General features: G+C 46.8%; 3 protein-coding genes and 3 non-coding genes across 12 annotated transcripts in view; 1 reads left to right on the forward strand and 5 right to left on the reverse strand.

The window, feature by feature from the left end:
* The window catches only part of CAP1 (cyclase associated actin cytoskeleton regulatory protein 1), a 156,047-nt gene that overhangs the window by 14,679 nt on the left and 121,135 nt on the right, over positions 1–20,233 (forward strand). The gene's annotated exons all lie outside the window — the stretch shown is intronic.
* Positions 179–4,048, reverse strand: PPIE (peptidylprolyl isomerase E). 2 transcript variants are annotated; one of them, XM_049820890.1, is made up of 10 exons: positions 4,002–4,048; positions 3,822–3,920; positions 3,560–3,603; positions 2,878–2,904; positions 2,599–2,680; positions 1,899–1,999; positions 1,647–1,770; positions 1,378–1,563; positions 653–795; positions 179–560 (listed from the first exon to the last, which is right to left on the reverse strand). In XM_049820890.1, the coding sequence occupies exons 1-10, from the start codon at positions 4,030–4,032 to the stop codon at positions 492–494; spliced, it is 906 nt and encodes a 301-aa protein (XP_049676847.1). In that variant the 5' UTR covers positions 4,033–4,048; the 3' UTR covers positions 179–491. The 2 variants fall into 2 exon arrangements, with proteins under 2 accessions (XP_049676847.1, XP_049676848.1); XM_049820891.1 differs by lacking the exons at positions 3,560–3,603; positions 4,002–4,048 and having other exon boundaries at positions 3,822–3,995.
* On the reverse strand, positions 5,132–19,867 carry PABPC4 (poly(A) binding protein cytoplasmic 4). 6 transcript variants are annotated; one of them, XM_049820858.1, is made up of 16 exons: positions 19,739–19,867; positions 18,778–19,000; positions 12,533–12,726; positions 12,102–12,217; positions 11,486–11,625; positions 11,145–11,239; positions 10,399–10,536; positions 9,704–9,799; positions 8,922–9,194; positions 8,566–8,653; positions 8,273–8,392; positions 7,572–7,699; positions 6,827–6,920; positions 6,577–6,707; positions 6,389–6,488; positions 5,132–5,478 (listed from the first exon to the last, which is right to left on the reverse strand). In XM_049820858.1, the coding sequence occupies exons 2-15, from the start codon at positions 18,968–18,970 to the stop codon at positions 6,402–6,404; spliced, it is 1,893 nt and encodes a 630-aa protein (XP_049676815.1). In that variant the 5' UTR covers positions 18,971–19,000; positions 19,739–19,867; the 3' UTR covers positions 5,132–5,478; positions 6,389–6,401. The 6 variants fall into 6 exon arrangements, 5 of the variants coding, with proteins under 5 accessions (XP_049676815.1, XP_049676814.1, XP_049676817.1 ...); XM_049820857.1 differs by having other exon boundaries at positions 18,778–19,220; XM_049820860.1 differs by lacking the exons at positions 18,778–19,000; positions 19,739–19,867 and adding an exon at positions 13,269–13,331.
* LOC126047585 (small nucleolar RNA SNORA55) lies at positions 8,009–8,137 on the reverse strand. Its single transcript, XR_007508610.1, has one exon. It is a non-coding gene; the product is annotated as a small nucleolar RNA SNORA55 (small nucleolar RNA).
* LOC126047584 (small nucleolar RNA SNORA55) lies at positions 9,291–9,423 on the reverse strand. Its single transcript, XR_007508609.1, has one exon. It is a non-coding gene; the product is annotated as a small nucleolar RNA SNORA55 (small nucleolar RNA).
* LOC126047586 (small nucleolar RNA SNORA55) lies at positions 9,948–10,079 on the reverse strand. Its single transcript, XR_007508611.1, has one exon. It is a non-coding gene; the product is annotated as a small nucleolar RNA SNORA55 (small nucleolar RNA).

The raw sequence follows: 20,233 nt of genomic DNA on the forward strand, positions 1-20,233 counted from the left end.
GAGAGATTCGGCTCTGCTCTTCTTGCCTTGGCAAGCTTCCCCTGGAGCCAGGATTTAGGCACTGGATTTGAGAAGATGAGGGCAAATGCACAAAAAAACAACAAAAAAAGCATCTTTGCTCAAAAGCAAAGACCATCCTCACATGGTGAGAATTCAACAGCCAGGGGTAGGTCCTCAGTATTTTTAAAACTAGGTTTTATTTTTACCAAACATAAAGTCTTTCCAGAGCACAGCAGCAGAACCGGCCCTGCCCTGCTCGGGGCAGCACAGGACGGCGCAGGCTGAGAAGCGATTTATACTCAGGTGGGTCAGTCCCCCCCGCAGTGCTGTCCGCAGGCACGTTCACACCAAGCTTTGCAAGGGAATTTTGAGAGAAGCTGCGGGCGCTTGGGCGCTGCCGGGGGGTCGTGGGGCTCTCCCACCCCAGCTGGTTCCCTGGCCCCTCCTGGCCAGGCTCACCCCATCCATCCAGCCCTTTCCAAGAGCTGAGCTCACGGGCACTCCCCGCAGTCCGAGATAATCACCTTCTGCTTCGGTTTCCCGTCTTTGGTGCCCTGAGCCTTTGAGAAAAAGAGCAGTAGGAATTAAAAGCATGAAGTCCAAGGGCAGGAAGGTCGGCTCTGACCCGACCGCCCTGCTGCTGGGCACCTACCTCGATCTGCCGCACCACGTCCATGCCCTCCGTCACCTCCCCGAACACCACGTGCTTCCCATCTAGCCAGTCTGTTTTATCGCACGTGATGAAGAACTGGGAGCCGTTGGTGTTTGGGCCAGAGTTTGCCATCGATAACAGCCCTGTGATCAAAAAGTGCAGTGTTATGGCTGGGGAAGGAGCAATGAGCTCCAGCATGTGATTTTGACCCAAATCCATTCCCATGCCCTGCAAAACACTGCCAGTTTTAGGAGAGCCTCTGAATATTAAACTCCACAGAAACTACTGGAAACCAATTATGTCAAGAGAGAAACACTTGCAAGGATGAAAGATGGAAAGGGGTAAAGATTGCTCATCTATTTTTAGTTGCAGTAATAGAAAAGCTGTTTGTAGGAAGATAAACCTGCTTGCTTTTTGCTGCTTTTCATAGTCACGCTGTGACATTCCTCCTCTAAAATCAAACAGGAAAGCAGCTTTGAAACTCTTTCTCCATTATGTAATACTGGAAATAAACGCTGCGTGGATGGAAAGCAAACAATGCATCTCTGCTTGCTCAATGTCAGTGATATGCAACAGTCTGACACTGCAGAAGCATTTGGCCAATGTAGATCATCATTCAGGGCTGCTACTATCAACGCAATCTAGGTGAAAACAGCCCAAACGTGACCCCTAGATGATGTTGAGCCATTTTGCTCTCCAGCCCCTGCCTGGAGAGACGGGTCTACCTGGCCCCGTGTGTTTGAGAATGAAGTTTTCATCATCAAACTTCTTCCCATAGATAGATTTGCCCCCGGTGCCGTTGTGGTTGGTGAAGTCGCCGGCCTGGCACATGAACTGGGGGATGATGCGGTGGAAGCTACTCCCTTTGAAGCCGAAGCCTTTCTCGTGGGTGCAGAGGCAGCGGAAATTCTCTGTTTGGGGGCAAGGGGGAGAGAGGTGAGAGTTGCATCGCAGCTGGAAGCCACCACCCTGGGGAGACTGACCCTCTCCTCACCTACGGTCATGGGCACGACATCTGAGCGGAGGAGGATCTGCAGCCGCCCCGCAGGTTTGTTTCCGATCTTGATGTCCATGTAAACCTGAGGGTTGACGCGGGATTTCTTGGCAGGAGGCTCACCCTGGGCAGGAAAAGAAAAAAGCAAGTTGAGATGACATTCCTCTGCTCTGCCTCCAGAGATGGCTGGCCCCGTACTCTCTCAGCCTTCGGAACAGCAAGGATACAGATGACTCTGGTTGCTTTTCCTACCTCCTGCACCTCTGCTTTGGGGGCCTCTGTTCCCCCTTCCTCTGTGTTCTCCTCCAAAGTTTTCCCTGAAAACTTCTTCAGCCAGTCATCGTCCGACCAGACTGCAACAGCAAAATTAAGGGTCAGAGCACAGGAACCAAACCAAAGGGCCACGTGTGAGCATGCAAGTGGCAGTACAGGTCAGAGCACTGCATGATGCTGCCAGCAGGATCGCAGTCAAGACATGGGAGCACTCGGCTGGCAGCAGCCTATCCCAAAAGACACGGCGTGTTGGGAAATAAGGGACAAAGTCATCTCTTCTTCCTCCCAGATGTGCCACACATCACTGAGTAGGGAAAACTCACAGCCTGTTTGCTGCCGCTAACCCCATGCAGGGAAACTGCTCGGCACCACCTCGGCCCCATCTGCTTCTACAGATGTGGCCAGATGTGTGGGTAATTTTGCCTGGCATGTGTGTTTGCATGTGCTGTGCCCTCTGTCAGAGGGCACGAAGGCAATCAGAAGTGCAGCTAAGAGTGTTGCCAAGGAATTGGGGAATATTTTTGGTTATTAGGATGCTGCTCAGATCCTCGAGATCCCGAAATGGGAGGCAGAGCCTCTAGAGGTCTCTGCCTCAGGGTCTGGGAAAGCAGAAAGGCAGATGCACGAAGCTCTGAACATCCACGGGGATGTTGTTCTCCCCTCTCAGGCACCAACTCACCAGGCCTGGATGATCCTTCTTTAATTCGCATTGGTTTGGCCAAGTTCACACGAATTGTCCTGCCAAAGAGCTCAGACTCATTCTGCAGAGGAAAAAAAGCAGAACAAAACCCACCAAAAGGTAAAAAACCACTGTGCCCCCCAAAATCCCTGCAGAGGTCAGGGGAAAACAGAGATCGTTTTCTCCGCGTAGCCCACGCCACACAGAGCCTCGCTCCATGCTCCTGGGAAGACGGCAGAGCCACGCATCTCCGCAGGCGAGTGGGAACAGGGTCCGTACCATGTTGTCAATAGCGGCCGCTGCATCCTGCCAAAAAAGCAAAAGAAAAATCATTATTATTGTTTCTTCTCTCTCTACCTTTAAAAACAAGGCTCAGCATACATGTGCCCCAGCATTTTGTTGCAAAAAAGATTGCCAAAGGACTGTTTTCCTAAATCTCATCTAGCCCAGGGCTGTAAAATCTGATGGATCTTGCAGGAGCTGTATCTGAACCAACGTCTGGGGTTCATCTTCCTACAACCAATCCATTTTACACACAGTGCTTTATCACTTGCACCAATATTTGGGAGAGGAAGAGAGAGATCTCCTGTATGAAGCCCAGGAGAGGTTATAAGCAGGTAAATATAGGACAGCCCGTGCTCCCCACGAAGCCAAGAACCCCCCACACCGCTGCTGAGCTCCAGGGACGGCAGGGGAGCAGTGCAGGCTGGCAGTGGCCGTGCTTCAGCCCAAACGAAAATGGGAAAAGCGGGAACTCGGGAAAAGCCCAAAAGAAAACGGGAAAAGCGGCAGAACAGCAGCTCCAGTTGCTAGAGAGCGATCCGAAGCTGTGGCAGGTAACCCCCGCCTGCTTCCATCAACTGCAACGCTGCTGTCTCCAAGGAGAAGAGGATCCAGCCCCAAAACATCAGGGGAGGACGAGGAGGGCCCGAGCGGCTCAAGTTATTTGCCCCTTTCTCACCTCTGCCAGCTCAAATTCAATGAAGGCGAATCCCCGGTGCTTTTCTGGAGAGAGGGAAGCAAGCGGTCACGGCCAGCAAAGACACACCGGTCCCACGGTGACCCAGCAACCTTCGGGTCCCGTCCTGTCCCGTCCCTCCACCCCACCCGGGGAAAACCTCCCGGGAGAGCTCGCTCCCCACCAAGGGGATGCCTCGACGGCAGCTCCCGGTCCCAGCCCACCCCCGACTCCCGTCCCGTCCCCCTCCCCCGGGCCCACGCACCCGTCTCGTAGTCCAGCGGGATCTGGATGTCGGTGATGTCCCCGAAGGGGATGAAGGCGGCGTGAAGCACCTTCTCGTCCACCTCCTCCGCCAGCCCGCCTGCGGGCCGGATCAGCCGTTACCGCCGGCGGACCCCGGCCCCCGCCGCTCGGGGGAGAGCCCCCGGCCCCCGGCACTCACCTACGTACAACACCCGCTTGGTGGCCGCCATCTTAGCGCACGGCCCGCCCCGGAACAGCGAGGCCGCTCCGGCCGCCCCCACCGACCGCCCTTCCGCCGGGGCCGGGGCCGGGGCCGGGTCCGGGGGCCGGTCTGGAAACAGGCACAAGGTGCTGCAAGGGCGCTGAGCTCCCTGCACGGCTTTTTTTTTTTATCTTTCCAAGAGGGATTCTTGCTTATTTGAGCGCCAAGGGGGGAAAAAAAAAAAAAAAAAAACCAAAAAAAACCCAAACAAAAGTAGCGTTTACAGCCAGAAATGCTTTCTGCTTTCCCGGGACGCTCCAGCCACCAGCTTTTAGTCTTTTCCAAACACCAATTAAGCCTCAGTTCTGCTATGGAGCAGGCCTGTGCCCCTGTTCACAACTGTTAGCAGTTGTGAATAATATCCATTTCTGGTCATCTGACAGCAAGCTCAAATTCTTTAGCAAAGCAGCCAGCAACTGGAGCCACTGGATGAAAACCAAAGAACCCTCATCATTCTTCACCATTATGAGTTGTGACATCTGACCACAACAGCTTCACAAGTACTGAAGCCATCAATCCCAGACACCCCGCAGAAAAGTGGATCATCAGAAGCAAGAGCCATTCAAAGAATCAAAAACCTTACTCGGGGTAAATAAGGTGTGTTAGCTAGCCGTAGTCTTTCAGAATTACTGCACTTTTTAGCCCCCAAAATAGTTTACAAAGCATTCAACCCCATTGTCAAAATGCAGCCCCCTTTAGAGTATAAAATAGCAACACAACCATGAGGGAAAACATAGAAATACACACAAAGAACAGCAAAGCTTCTCCTCTCCGGCAGATGATGAACAGGGAGCCAAACCCCTTCCACACTTCACTTGAAAAATACCTCCCAAACCCACATCACCACTTACAGTCATCGCCCATTCAGACACTAACCAAACCCAACATAATTGGCTTGTGGCGTAATTTTAACACAGCTGCTTCAAAACAGTGATTGTCCAAAATTAACAGGCAGAATAACTCAAATCACAATTTTAATGTATCAATCATATGACAACTGCCCATCAGTTTAATTTTACTAAGCCATATCATATTTTTTTATCAAAGAGAAAAGGTGACACACACAGTGAAGGTTTATTCCTTTATTGATAAATGCTTTCCAGACTTTCCAAACTGGATTGTTCAGTTAAAACCAAAACCACAAAATACTTTCAACCTAAAATCCTCAATGTCCTCCTTAGAAGACACAAGGGGAACTCTGTTCTGACCACAAAGGAAAAGCTTGCAAGCCCAATTCTGGTTTTGGAAATCTAGAGCTTCAGTCGGCTTTTTAAATAAGATCTTAAAGATTAATTTACAAAATGCAATATAACTATGTGATATGATGCATGGCATTGAGATCTGCAGGACAGTAAAGAATCTTCAAACATCTCGAGCTGATGTCTATGAAGGGGCTATTTGGCTTCTTCGCATCCTAGAGGAAAAGAGGAAGACAGACAAGTTACATACAGCACACCTCGCTCCAGGCTGGTGAACTTCCCAGTGTTACAAGCCATAAAGACTCCAATATAATTTGCAAGGTACAGAGAAGCTGTTAGCAGTTGTGAATTATATCCATTTCTGATCATCTGACAGCAAGCTCTAATTCTTTAGCAAAGAAGCCAGTCACTGGAGCCACTGGATGAAAACCAAAGAACCCTCATCATTCTTCACCGTTATGAGTTGTGACATCTGACCACAACAGCTTCAGAAGAAGTACTGAAGACATCAATTCCAGACAACCCACAGAAAAAGTGGATCATCAGAAGCAAGAGCCATTCAAAGAATCAAAAACCTTACTCAGAAGTTGAACAAGAGCCAGCTCCAAAACACAGGAGGCAGCATTTGCTTGGAGAGACCCATGCAGTGAAATGACATTCCTGACACCAGCACTTTAACATATACTGTAGGCAGGCGATTGTCAGGATAAGGAATGGGCCTTAACAGCCTATTTAGCCTCAAAGTCACTAAGGCATCTTGTGTCTCTCATTTTATTTCCCAGATTAGCGGTTTCACAAGACTCATCTCAATACATTATTCCTTCCTTGACATGTCAACTGCTAGGAACACTTCAGAGACTTGTGCACCATCTTTCTGGTGCTTAATTAAAGTAAGATTTCTGAAGAATATTTGTAAAGCTTCTACAATAAGGATTCCGTTGGAAGAAACTACCTTAGGAGGCTTTGTTTGTTTGGTTTGTTTTTTTTAAAGAGTAGACTGAAATCAGACAAGTGCTGCATACAGACCTACAGGGGCCTCCAGGCTGGCTGCATTCACTAACAATCACGCTTTATTTACTCTGATTCTGGAAGCTTTTAACTGAAGCTAAGGACCAAGACACTCACCAGTCTTCCTGGTTTAAGAGGTAGCAGCAACCACGCCCACCTTCTGGGCAGCTTCTTTCTTGGCTTGGTGAGCCTGCAACACCGCAACAGCCTCCTCCACCTTGGGGAGACAAGTTATCTAGTGAGACCTGCTCTCTTGACCAAAGCCTCCCACAATCCACCCCATCTAAAGGAACAAGCCAGTTTACCTTTGACCGGAGGGACTCAGGAGACTCGAGCATGTGCAGCAGCTCTGAGTTGTCAATCTCTAGCAGCATTCCTGTGATCTTCCCTGCAAGGCTGGGGTGCATAGCTTGAATCAGAGGGAACAAACGTTCCCCTGGGGGGCGGGGGGGGGGAAAAGTTCAGACAGGCAAGTTTCAATTAAAAAGTCATCTTTGAAACCTGAGGGGATTTCCAAAGTAAAATGCACTCTGTAAGGACTGGAATTTCACTTACCCAGCATCTGTTTCTGCTCCTGGGGAGGGGCAGCAGCCAGCATGGAGGCTGTTAGCGGTTCTTGTCCCTGCACATGTACTGCAGGCTGAGGTGCCTATATAGAAGGACAGACATGAGGGTTCTGAAATAGATACTAGGCTGATTGCTTCATATTTAGAGACAATAATAAGATATTCCCTCCTTCCAAAACACAATCTTTGTCAAGCCTACAGGAGACTTACGTTTCAGAAAAGGACAGATAAGGTGCCCTTAGTTCACAAACATACTCCCTCCAAGTCCTGAACTCAAAAGCCCATAATGTCACACACTGGCACTGTAAATATCTTACAAAAACTGGATCAAACATTTTGAGACAAATATTGCAATTGAGAAAGAGCAACATCCACACCTGCTTTTTTTACAACACAGAGGTTTGTGGGAGAAGCAAACTGCTTTCAGTGATACCCTAGTGAGGATATGGCAGAGAGGTGAGAGAATGAATGGTTGCAAAACGGGCAAGCAAAGAACCAAGAAAAAGATCCTTACAGCAAATATGGGTAAAAAAGGGCTTGCAAGTACAAGACAGATAAACCAACCAGGTTGCCCCTGGCAAAGGTACAGCTGCCAGGTTTTTAAATTCCAAATTATGATGCCTGTCTGGGTTATAAAAGTAGCTTGAAGTTTCTGTAAAAACACTTCAGTTGCATGTAAAACCTGTTGGACTGCAGTAACTGCAGGGACTTCACAGCCCAGACCCTTGTGTTACCTGCAAAGGCTGTACAGCTGGGTGTGGGCTGCGGACACTTGAGGCATATTTATAAGGAGGAACTGCTCTGGGAGCAGGGGCAGCTACAGGCGGGCGAGGAGCTAAATTCTGCGCTGCAGTGCCAACGCCTGCAAAAGAAGAGAACAGAATTATGAACACCTGTAGCAACATGCAAGCAAGTTGGGATGTCTGATATTAACAGCTGAATTCAAACTATACTCTGCACAGTAATACTTCTTTAGAAACTGGTCTCCAAAATGCAACTGGCTACTTCAGGAAGGGGCTATTCTCCCTAAAACTAAACCATGGATTCCATATCTTGCATTCAAGGTATTTTCTAGCTATTCACTGGAATAAAATGAATTTAGATGCTCTACTCAGAGCAATATCCATAACCTACACAGCCTTTTTTTTTTTTTTTTTTTTTTTTGAGTGGTAGATGTTGCAGAGGTGTAGAGATGAGTTCCAAACCAGTGGAAACCCATCTGGATTTCCACTGCTGTGCTGTAGCACCAACTGTCCCCAGACCCACACTGCACAGCAAGGAATAGGAAAGATTCAGGTGCTGTCTCTGCCCCTTGCTCCAGGTGGCCTTTGGTTATCCGTATCTGACAACCATCTTTGGAAGTAAGAAGTCAAGTCTCAATAGCATCCTCCTCCCTCACAGACAAGGGGAAGAGCCTGGGAGGCAGACACCTTACCAACTCGCTGGGCAGCGGCAGGGAGGCCACGAGAGGCCGGAGCATTGCCGGCAGGGGCCAGATGGCGCAGTGCTGGCCGTGGTCCAGACTGGCGCATGGCATTTGGCATTCCCTGGAAGCCTAATGGAAGAAATGAGGGGAAATCCTCAAAACAGAACCGACTGGCAAGTCAGGACAGTCAGCTACAGGAAGCAGGTTGGGGTTGTGCATGGAAAGGAAAGCATGCATTGTTCTTGTTGGAAAGTAGAGCCAAAAGGGTCATACAACCAAAATGTTGTCTCTAGCATGCCCACCTTGAGGTCTTCCCCCTTGCTGCCAGCGTGGGTTGGGTCTCATCTGTGTCATCTGATTGGGTGCATAGTAAGTGGGTCTGCTCTGAGCCTGCAGAAAGATCAGACAAGCTCAGAGGCAACATCTAAGTGAGTAACAAACATTGTTTACAACATGTTTTGGCAGTTGTTGCCAGGACTCAACACTCAATTTGTATTAAGAGAACAGGCAGCTGGGAAGTCACAGAATTAACTCCACTGACTGCACCCCTCATTAGGAGTTATTTGCTTATAGGTATAAGAAAGGCTCAAGGAGATTACTACAGCTGAGCCATCAAAGCTCCAAGACAGGTTAAAAAAACAACACCAGCTCAGCTCACCTGGGGCACAGCAGGCATGAAATATCCCCCAGCGGCAGGCTGGAACTGATTAATGATTGTGTTGGCAGGCAAGGCTCTCATCCCAGCAATGCGCTGCATATACTGATTAGTTAGATGGGCTTTTCGCTCCTCTTTCCTTTGTGCAAGTGCAACATACAACGGCTTTGAGCCCACAATTCGCCCATTCATCTCTGTCACAGCTTTTGTAGCTTCCTCTGGAGAGGAAAAGCAGACAAAGCCAAACCCTTTGCTCCGTCCATCTTCCAGCATCACCTGCAGTAAAGATCAATTGCTAGTGGAGTACCAGTAAAAGAACTTAGCCTAAGAATCCGTATTTTTTCAATGTCAGATTTCAGGCAGGTAGGACATAACTGTTGCAGAGGTGTAGAGACAGGTACTCGGTGAATGAGAAGTCACCTGTCTGGATTTACTCTGCTTTTCTGTAAGCACCATGTGTCCCCAGGCCCACACTGCACAGTAAGGAATGGGAAAGATTTGGTGCAGCCTCTAAACACACATAGGGAAATGTCATTTCACGCTTATTGGCAGTCACCTCAAACAAGCATGTTTGCCACTTCCTGCCTCCCTCTTTTCATGAGGGAATGAAACAAGTAAGTTTTCAGTAAAATCCCACCGAGACCCAAAGAAATCTGTGTATTTACTAGTCCAGATGTTCTCAGGACCATAATGACCAGGGATCTAAGAACTGCTCTTCAATCCCATGTCAATAACAGTTCCTTCTTCAGGCTTTAAAATCCAAATATTCCCAAACCCCACAATACCTTGGCACTCGTTATTGACCCAAAAGGTGAGAACTCCTTCCTCAGTTTTTCATCATCTATAGTGTCATCTAGGTTTTTAATGTATAGGTTAACACCCTAGAAGGGAGAGAACAATAAGACATTCATAACAAAGAAAATCTTGAGCACCTCAACTGTTAGCATCCATCTGCCAGAGCTGTAACGTGTCTGCAAACTCTTAATTTAGCATAATGTTCCTTTCATACCACCCAAAGCTGAAGGCGATAAATGTTGCAAAGGCGTAGAGACAAGTCCCACTGTGGTGAAAGGGAGCTTGTCTGGATTTCCTCTCCTTTCCTGTGGCATTGCATGTCTCCAGTCAGCACTATATTGCGAGGAGTGGGAAAGATTCAGATGTCATCTGACGTGACCCAGTTTTGCCATGAATTAGAGAGACAACAGTATAGGGTTATGCTGTCTCTCACCATCCTTCTAGGTATCCCCATCCAAAAATAAAGGAGACTACATGACTGTTTTCTTATGTCCTCCTAAACATTTAATTGCCAAGACTACGTGCCCTGATGCCCCCTTTGCCCCCAAATACCAAGGAGTCACCTTTACATTTTAACTCCAAGGATATCTTATCGAACAATGATGGATTACTTTGTCAACTCCTTTCAAGTCTGCCAATAGACTGAAAATGGTGCTTAAATTCATTAAAGGAATAGACTATTCACCTGGTACCGGCTGAGTCTCTCCTGTTTTAGCTGTTCAAACTTCCGTTTCAGCTCTGCCTGGCGCTCGACCTTCTTCTGTGCTCGGCCTACAAATACCATTTTCCCATTGATATCCTTTCCATTCATTTCTTCTACTGCCTGGACAGAGGGTTCAAGAAGAAACTGTCAACTGCTGAAGCGAGACAGCACCTGATCCTGTTAAGAACAGGACTGTTCAAAGCTCACATTGTATCCCTGCCTGTTAGCCAATAAACCAAGGCTGCCGCATTACCTTTGTGCCGCTTCTGTATAACAATGGCTGAGACAAACAGAAGTTATTGGGAGAGACCATGCTGACACCACCACTGTAAGTGCTGGACAAACAGCAACTTGTGAATTTATCCCCACCCCTTCTTGCAATCAAGGCCAAATTTTAAGTAGCATACTACTTAAAGAAGACCATTTCTAAGCAATGTTCTCACTCTAGATACCTTCCTCCTCCTTAAGCCCTGCATTGTAGTATTTCTTCAGCAATTAACGTTCTTGATTATACCACTGCATTCTGTGTGGATCTAGTAATTTGGAGAAATGCCAAGTTACCCTTGAACGTCAAGCTAGTGAGGTGCAAAAGGTTTCCACGTTCACACATCTAGAAAAGGTTATGCCTGAGGCAGAATTTTCTCTCATTTTAGTAACAGGCTCCTATGATAAACCAAGTAAGTTTTTCTTCTCTGAAGATAGCCAAGCAGCATAAAAACTGGTCATACCTTGTTAGCATCTTCATGTTTTTCAAAGCTTACAAAGCCAAAGCCTTTGGATTTTCCAGTGGGGTCTGTCATCACTTTAACACTCAAAGTTTTACCTGTTACCAAAGCACAGGGTTAGTAAAATATCATAAAACTATTTCAAGACTATTAAGCTCCATATAATAGCCCCAGCCCTCTCTCTCTCACCTGCTGGTCAGCCTCTGCCTCCTGTCCAACATTTGGCACAGCTACTACCCACACCTCAACTCTTTGTATTCCTCAGCCTCAAAGTGACCCAGATACTGTTAAACTACCACGGGTCATGAAATTCACAGCCTCATTACAAGTGTTTCTGTATTTACCATATTTGCTGAAGAGCTCCTTTAGTCTTTCATCATCCATGTCATCCCCAAAGTTTTTAATATAAACATTGGTGAATTCCTTTGCCTTGGCTCCCAACTCAGCCTCCCGCTCTTTACGAGACTTGAATCTCCCAACAAATCTGTAAGAAAGAAGGAAAATCCCCATGAGCACCTTGTTTTCAAGAGTGGAAAAACAATGTGTGACTTGCAGCAAGGCAAAAAATGAGTGTGTAGTAGAAGCTGGGAAAGGGGACAAGAAAGGGTGACAGCAGAACAGAAGGACAAACAGGCCACAGACCAACCAGAAAAATCACCTGTCCTATGGTCGGCCAAAGATGCCCACCCAGCTCTGCAGTGGAGAGAGTATTGGCCACAGAAACCCACCCCAGCCCACTAGCAAAGAGGTAGCAAATCAAGGCTTGGTTAGGGAAACCCACCAGCCCTGTAATGGAGGGGTAGCAGGCCATGGCTTGGGCAGGGTCACTCACCAGCCCTGTAGTGGAGAGGTAGCAGGCCAAGGCTTGGGCCAGGAGAACCAGTGCCTTGTGTGTCCCTGTTAATACCGAGATGCATCACGGTTCATGCGATCGTTGCTGCTTCTGGCTGTGACACTCACACTTTGCGGTCGTTTAGCAGCATGCCGTTCATCTTCTCGATGGCTCTATCTGCAGCATCCTGGGTCTCAAAGTGCACAAATGCGTAGCCCTTAGAGCCATTCTCATCACACACCACCTAGATATGGGAAAGGAAAACAAAATGTCAGCTCTCAACATGTTTTCTCCTCTGTCACGCTCAGACACAAGGCCAGCACAAGAAAACAGGCTACTGCCAAGGGTCAACACTAGGAAGAAATTATCTGTGTTTCAGACTTGCGCACTTCATGACCAAATCTGACGTAACTTCAGCAATCCCTGACCTTTTGGTCAACTCTGCCTTTTAGAGACTTCACTCCTCACTTGGTGAAAGGTGGCCCTTTCGCTTCCTACGTTGGACATGTCTGATCATGTCACTGCTATAACAGAATTGGACAAAGTAACCACATCTCACCTTGCAGGACAAAATATTCCCAAACGCTGAGAATGTGTCATAAAGTGCCTTGTTATCAATGGATTTGTCCAGGTTCTTAATGAAGACATTCCCAACCCCTGACTTCCTCAAGGAGGGGTCCCTCTGAGACCACATGATGCGAATGGGTTTTCCTTTGATCACATCAAAATTCATGGTATCTAGAGCACGCTCAGCTGCAAGAGAAGTCAAGAACAGATTTCTGTGGTTTGTTAAAGAATAAAGGCTTCCATCATGTGGGTGATCGTTTTCTCTGAATTTTACTCAGCTCATGGAGACATTTGGGGTAATATCATGGGCAACCAATGCCAATGACTTTTTAACTTAATGTTTCAAGGGACCTCTTTGCAGCACAGTCACTAGACAGGTTTAGGCATATAATAGGTTTAATAGACTATTTTAAATTTACATTATACTGATGTTTTAACCACCACAGCAAAATGATTCTCAAAACTCCTGGAGTTTATTACTTATATTCTTTATTATTATAAAGATAAATCACTCCACCCAAAGAAGGAATGGAAATACAGGAAACCCTGGGGGAAAAAAGGGAAGTAACAAAAGTGACTGTTTGGCTTGTTGGCTTTTCACGAAGCTCACATCTACCCATACTTATTTCTATTAAGAGAAAAGGATCATCTCCCTATCAGGTCAGGGGAAAAGTGCACGAACACATGGCTGGCTGGGAAGAAGACACGAGTCAGCCTCTGTAACTTACGTGGTCAAAAAATGATTCCCAAGTTGCTCAATCTAAAGATGACAGCAAGAGTGGACAAAACTCTGGAAAAAAGTCCATATACCCAATCTGATTAACAGGGAATTGTTTATCTAAACTCTAAAACCCCTGCACTGTCATTCTAACCTACACTGAACCCCCCCCTCCATGATTCTATTTCTGCTACCTACTGGTATATTAAAAGGATCATTACGTACACACATTAGGATCTTGTTCATAAAATTGAGATGCTTGGGACTCTTCTGTGCCAGAAAACACTCCCAGCATGGAGCGAACAGAGGAAAAAAAAAGACTGTTAATTCCCAGCATGAAGCAGGGAAAGAGGGGGATAGACAGGCATTAAAATCAAGGAATATTAACAGGGCAGAACCCAAGTTTTCCAAATTTGTTTGGCTCAGTTCTTCCAGGCCATCTTCACCCAGTGATACTTGCCGAGTAGATTTCAGGAGCAGCAAATTCAAGGAAAATGCCAATTTGAACACCTTCTTTCACATGACTTTGCTAGCACAGCCAGAGTAACTACTTGGCATTTCAAGGAACTATCTCAAGGGACTCCAGTGGGACATTGCCTACAAAAGTCTCCTGCACTCCCTACACCCAAAGTCAGTTTCAACTACTGCTTGAAGTTTCTCAGAATTTTTCACGTGCTTTGAAATGTTTTGTGGTGGTGGTGCTTTTTAAATTGAAGTGGTGCCATCACTATTTTCCCCAGTCCTTCACACATACACCCAGCTGGGAAACAAGCTCTGCTGGACTTCTTTCCTGAAGTAGTCACGCTTGCAAAAAGGAAAAAAATAAAAAAAAATTGAGGGGGAAAGTTATACTTGCTAGGACTCTACTAGCTCTGTTTAGTCAAAGGTGTTAAATGCAATTAACTGCCATGCTAAAATGATTCCTCAGCTGCTACTCTGAATCAATGCAACTGAGGTTCTTCCTGCAGTCCATTCCTAGTAGGCACTTCAGCAGGCGACTTGGTCCAGCTTGTCAAATTTGGCAGTGTTTATTAATAGCAGGGAAAGGTCCTCCAGAAGCATGTGTTGGCAAGGACACAAACTAGTTGTATATACCATTTGCAGCAGAAACAGGGCTCCTGCTGAAAGGTGACAACCAGATGAAGCAGTGGCATGCAACCAGAGGGAACTGTGAAACACTCCACAGCAGCTACTGAGGTATAGACTAGTTATGAACTTACTCCCAGTTCTTTCAAGCTCTCTAAGCATATACTTAAGCAGATACTATTGCACTGCTCTTTCAATAGCTTGCTAGTATTCCACTCTGTTTATACTCTGCTTGATATTCACTGAGACACTTCTTGTGAGCAGTGGTATAAGAAAGGCCTAGATGGATTCTCTGATTTGAGGAAGGTCTGCCATACCCACAGGTGGAAACGCAATCACATTACACCAGGAGCTAAGAAAACTTGTAAAGGATCAGCATGAGTTATGTGAATGACTCAGCCTAAGCACATCCGATTCATTTCCTTAATCTGAGCAAACACCTTCTCATTTTCTGCTATTTAAGCCACAAAGCTTCAGCCATTTCAGTTCCTGTATCTGTTTCTCTCCCACTGGTTCCTGTCATCCTTCCAGCAGACTCAACTGCAACTCATATATAACATTATACACACTCTTAACCTCTTTCAGGCTTCCTTTTCATTCCTCTTCCATAGCCTTCTGGATAGAGAAAGCATATGAACACTCCCTGCAGCTTGCCTTAGGCCTCAAAGTAATTAATCTCCCCTACAGGCTCCCTGATGCAGAGCTAACACAATGCTGGAATTAGCAGCTGTGGTTGAGCAGCATAAAGACAGATAACCACATGCACAAACCAAGATTCACCCATGAGAAACTCTGCACAAGGAGTTTTATTCTGCAAAGATGGCTGCTCTGCAAACCTCTGGACTCTCGCTTACATCACTAAGCAAAAAAGATCCAACAACAAAAGCACATAGCACAAATTTAACTGCCCTTTTTTTATTTTTTTTAAAGAGAGAGGTTGCATACAGAAAACACTTAAATCCCTTAATTGCTGAAGCTAGAACAAAATGCTGTTGGCAATAAGCATAGGTAAGTAACCGCTCTTTCCTTTTAACTACACACCTGCATTTATGTTACACAAGTCTTCTCTTACATTGTCTTCTCTTCTTTAAGGAAGAGACAAAAAGTTTATCTATACTTTTTTACACCTTTCTTCAGCGATGCTCATCTAACCCAGCTCTGGGTTCCTTCTTGGCTTGGAAAGTGTTGTCTTCCCTCTGTACTTCCAGCTTATCCTTAGAGCCATATTAAAGTTTCTCTGCTTCATTACCTGAGTTGTCACATCATGACTCTTATCACTGTAATGAACCCTGGAATGCAATTAAACTGCGTGAGGAACACATGGAAAAGGAAATTCAGCTTTTCTTTCAAATGAAACAAGTTTGTTTTCTTTCCCCCCTTCACAGTCAAAATGAATAAATATTAATGACCATAGCTGAGCCTGAACTAGCCAGAACTTTCAAGTGTTTCCTTAATCTGCCTATCACAGTATGACAGATTCGGTATTCAGCATTCACTGGTTACTACACCAAAGAACTGCAATCAAAAACAGCAGAGCTTATTTCCACTAAAAATAACCTCTGCAGCAGACTACCAGTTAGACAATGCATGTCCAGAAAGTAACCTCTTCCAGGGTCAAGCATCACTCCATTAGCTAACAAAAATGTAAAGAAAAATGCAAGCTTTGAATCAATTTGGACACAGGAACTCTGGAAGTACAGAGCATGTTCAGGATGTGACCATGTGAGCGCCTGGTAGCCCCACATAGTGGGGAAGAGTTCTGGCTACTTGACTTGCTCTGTAGACTTTTTCTAGCCATAAGGACAGAGTCCTACTTACCACACAGAAAAGTTAAAACATTTTTTTCAGATTTACGAAGCACTCATCCTTCCACAAAAGGTGCCAGGGAAATGCAAACTATCATGTTATCAACTTCTTTAATACCTGCTACCACTTCAAGCATACCAACATGTCCACAAGAACCTCCCTAAAAGTTTTCAGAGCACAAAGCTTCCTGATTAAGTGGTATTTTGTAGCATCTACTATCACCCATAAATCAAAACAGTTCCTACAGTTCTACAGAACACCCCTCATCTTTTCACAGATTTAGTAAAATGAAGTCCAAATGAATTTCTGATTATGCATTCCTGGAAGAAAATACAGATCCCTCCTTCTCTCAGAAAGCCCTCATGCAGGCAGTACTATATACTGCCACCTTGAAAACAATCCCAATTTCTGCATTTGACAATAAAAATGATATTCTTTATATTCAGGTCTTTGTTTCAGAGAGACTGCAACACACCACCAATGGGCTCACCTTTTATCTGTTTATGTTTTGCTGCATTACATTTCGTACAGCAGCTGTTTTTACTTATGCAAAGTAACACACACTGCAGTTTGCCAGACAGAAGAAATTAGGAGCATTTCAGAAGAGATCTCTTCACAAGGGCAGGAGGAATTTGAGTATTTCTCCTTCCCAATATTAACTCAATGATTAGGTTTAAATCACTTGACCTTCTAAGATCTACCAGTAACAAGACACCACTTACTTTGTCAAAGTGTCACTTGAAGTACCAGGACTTCCTAAAATGTCTGCTGCCTCACCAGGAGCCTAGAATGATGCAACCTCCCTCTAAATTCCTGCCTATTTATCACCATAAAAGATTACCTTGAAATATATTGGAAGGCCACCAGCCTTCGTATCTGTATAAGGAGCAGAACTTTTCTGCTAAAGCAAGCACATGTGACTAGCTACTCCTCCCTTTTAACATCATAACTACACTTCTTATACAGGTCTTCTCTACTTTAAGAGAACTTTATCTCTAGTCTTTTGCACCCCACCTCCCCAACATTTATCTAATCTGAGCTCTGAGTTCCTTCTTGGCTTTATTTCTGCTGCTTGTTTTTATTTCTCTTATCCTGCAAAATGAGATCACAGCCTAGACAAAGGCAGGTAAGCCCGGGTGACTGTACCCTTGCTTGTACAGCACATGAACATACCAAGGTGGTTTTATAAGAGGGAGTCAAACACAGACAGGGTCATCAGGAGAGGACCACATACACAGGCTCTCAGGCTTCCCTTCTCACTGAGAAATTTTTTAAAAATACATTGCTTAGCCTGCATAAAAAGCACTTCTGAGAGTTCCAAGAACGAGAAATTATGTACTGGGGTGCAAGCCAGCTTTTTATCAGCCTGGCAAGAGAAAGGATCAGAAGTGCTCAATCAGATCAGTCCACATCCCAAGGAATGGACGAGCAGAAGGTACTCTGACCTGGGAGAGAATGGAAGCTAGGATGGCACATAGTCACAAGAGACTACGTAAAATCCAACATTCCAGCCAAGAGCTCAATCCCAGAAGCTCTGCTAGCTTGCAGGAATACAATTTTGTAGTAACGTTTCTGTTTTCTACATAACAAATACTTTGATCCAAAGTCAATATATTACACCCTGTGCAGCAAACAGACCGCACTCTGCTGCCTGTAAAAATGTAAAGCAGAATAACCTACTACAGACTAAAGGAAAGTTTACTTGCTGCTGAAGTCTGTGCTGTTGTGAATTGATTCTGAATTCACTGGAAAAGTTTGCTCTCATCTATCATTTGGATGTCTCTATCGGATATAGATACTGCTAAATCCCAGCACAGAGCAATAAACTTGCACCAGTCAAGCAAAGGCTCTGAAAACTAGGGCAGAATACACTGACCCATTTTTCTTCCAGAAAAGACATGTTCCAAAATGACCTGTTCTGTCCCATCTTTCACATGCTACTGCTGCTTCAGTTCTGTGATACCTACTTGAGCAGGAACTAAATCAAAGCATGAAAAAAAAGTCTGGCAAGAGCAAATCAATGTGGCTTCTGCATGTGAGACAACCTGGTTTCTCATGCATTGAGCAACACATCTTCTTTCCCATTAATGCAAGAATACCACTTCCCAGACTGGAAAACCCATCCAGCTGCTTGCACAAACACAGCAACCTGCAGTCCACCAGATATCCCAAATATGAAATTGGAGGGGGTGGGCTGCTAGAGGCTCAGCCAAACTGAACATTCAACCTGGGCTGACTACTCTCAACTTTTTCTGCCAGGACTGACTGCACAAAGACCCACACAAATAGCCCAAACCTACATGAGAACTACGGGGAACACAGTAGAGATTACTCTCTTAATGCAAGGAACAAACCCAAGTCTCCAAAGTTTAATATTAGCAAGAGAGAAAGAGGTCTCTCTATCAGAGATGTTACCACGATGTGCAGCAGAGTATTTTGTAGCCACTAAGCAGTAAAAAATACTCCACCTTCAGTCACTAGCAAGTGATTACTTACCCTGCAACTGTAACAATTTGGTGGACAGCCACATGGCAATACACACCAACAGCAGTGTGGATTAGTGGGAGGAAAAAAGTGAATAAAAGTGGAAAAAAAAAGCCATAGATGTGGTTGTATATGTCACTTACCATCTGCAGGCTGCTGGAAGTTGACATAGGCATACCCGAGGGACCGACGGGTGATCATATCCCTGCAGACCCGAATGGAGAGAACAGGCCCAGCGGGGCTGAACTTCTCGTAGAGCATGGCCTCGGTGACATCGGGGTGCAGGTCACCCACGTACAGCGATGCCATCGGGTAACTGCTGGCAGCCGTGTTCATCTTCCACCCAGCACGCGCTCCCACCGAGAACTAAGAGGGTTTTATTCTTGGGATTTCTTTAAGTCAAGCTTTACGTAAATATTTAAACTGGGGGGGGGGGACTCAAAATCTTATTTAAAAACCTCACTAAGCAGGGGCCTGCAGAAACAGCTTGGGAGAGAGGCGGGCTCGCAGGAGGCCTGTGACCAGGGACGGCTGCTCCGCCACGCCAGGCCCCGGGACAGAGAGCAGCTGAGGGGGGAAGAGAGGCCTGGAAATCAGAAAAAAACAAAGTTAAGCCTCCAGGAGAGCGGGGCTCGGATCTGAAGCCAAAATTCATACGCTGGCTCCTGAGCGTTTCTCCCGTCAGCGCTGGGGCAAAACCCTCCTCGCTCTCCCTACAACCACGTCCCTTATTTTGCTTTAAGAGTCTAATTTAGCCCCAATTCTCCAGAGCGGAGGCCGTTTGATTTTCTGAGGTAAAAAAAAAAAAAAAAATTAGGAAAAATAATCCTCTCTGTACTATATATTTATACGAACCTTTCTATTAAAATTAAACCTCCTCTGCTAGGTTTATATTTTATCTATATATACACACACGTAAAATAGATCGGCTCTAGCGGGGCAATAAATAACACGCGGCGGCGGTTGAGCGCCGAGAGGGGCGGCTGGGCTGACAGGAAGGGAGCGGGCCGGAGCCGCGCTCGCCCGGCGCCCCCGCGCTTTCCCGTGCCCTCCCTGCCCTGCGGTCCCGGCCCGGGGGCGGCGCTGGGCCCGACACCGACTCACGCGCTGCGGCCCGGCGAGCGGAGAGGCGGGCGGCGGGCGGCGGGCCCCCCTTTATAGCCGCCGCCGCGGCGTGAGCGGGCCGCCGTGCCGCGGAGAGGAGGCGGCGAGGCCCGGCGGGGAGCGACCCCCGGCGCCCGACGCGTCACCGCCGCCCGCTGCAGCGACTCCAGCGGGGGGGAGGACCGCCCGCCCGCCCGCCCGGCCTGAGGCGCGGGGAAGGCGGGGCGGGGCCAGCCCCGGCTGAGGGGGCTCGCGGTTCGTCCCGCCCGCCATTTTGGGGGTCGCCAGTCGACGACCCTCATCGGGGACATGGCGGCCCACGGGCCCTCAGGGTTGTCCTGCTGTCGCCCTTCGGCTTCCTCACATGCTGGGCCTCCATTTTTTTCCGAGCTGCTCCCAGGGCCGGGAATCCCCAGTGCCCCAGGGGGGTTCTGGCACCTCTCAATGAACGGGTGCCACACTGCCAGGCACTCACTGCCCCTTTGCTGCTCCTCA

Source organism: Accipiter gentilis, chromosome 17 (genome assembly GCF_929443795.1).
Source record: "Accipiter gentilis chromosome 17, bAccGen1.1, whole genome shotgun sequence".
Taxonomy (NCBI): domain Eukaryota; kingdom Metazoa; phylum Chordata; class Aves; order Accipitriformes; family Accipitridae; genus Astur; species Astur gentilis.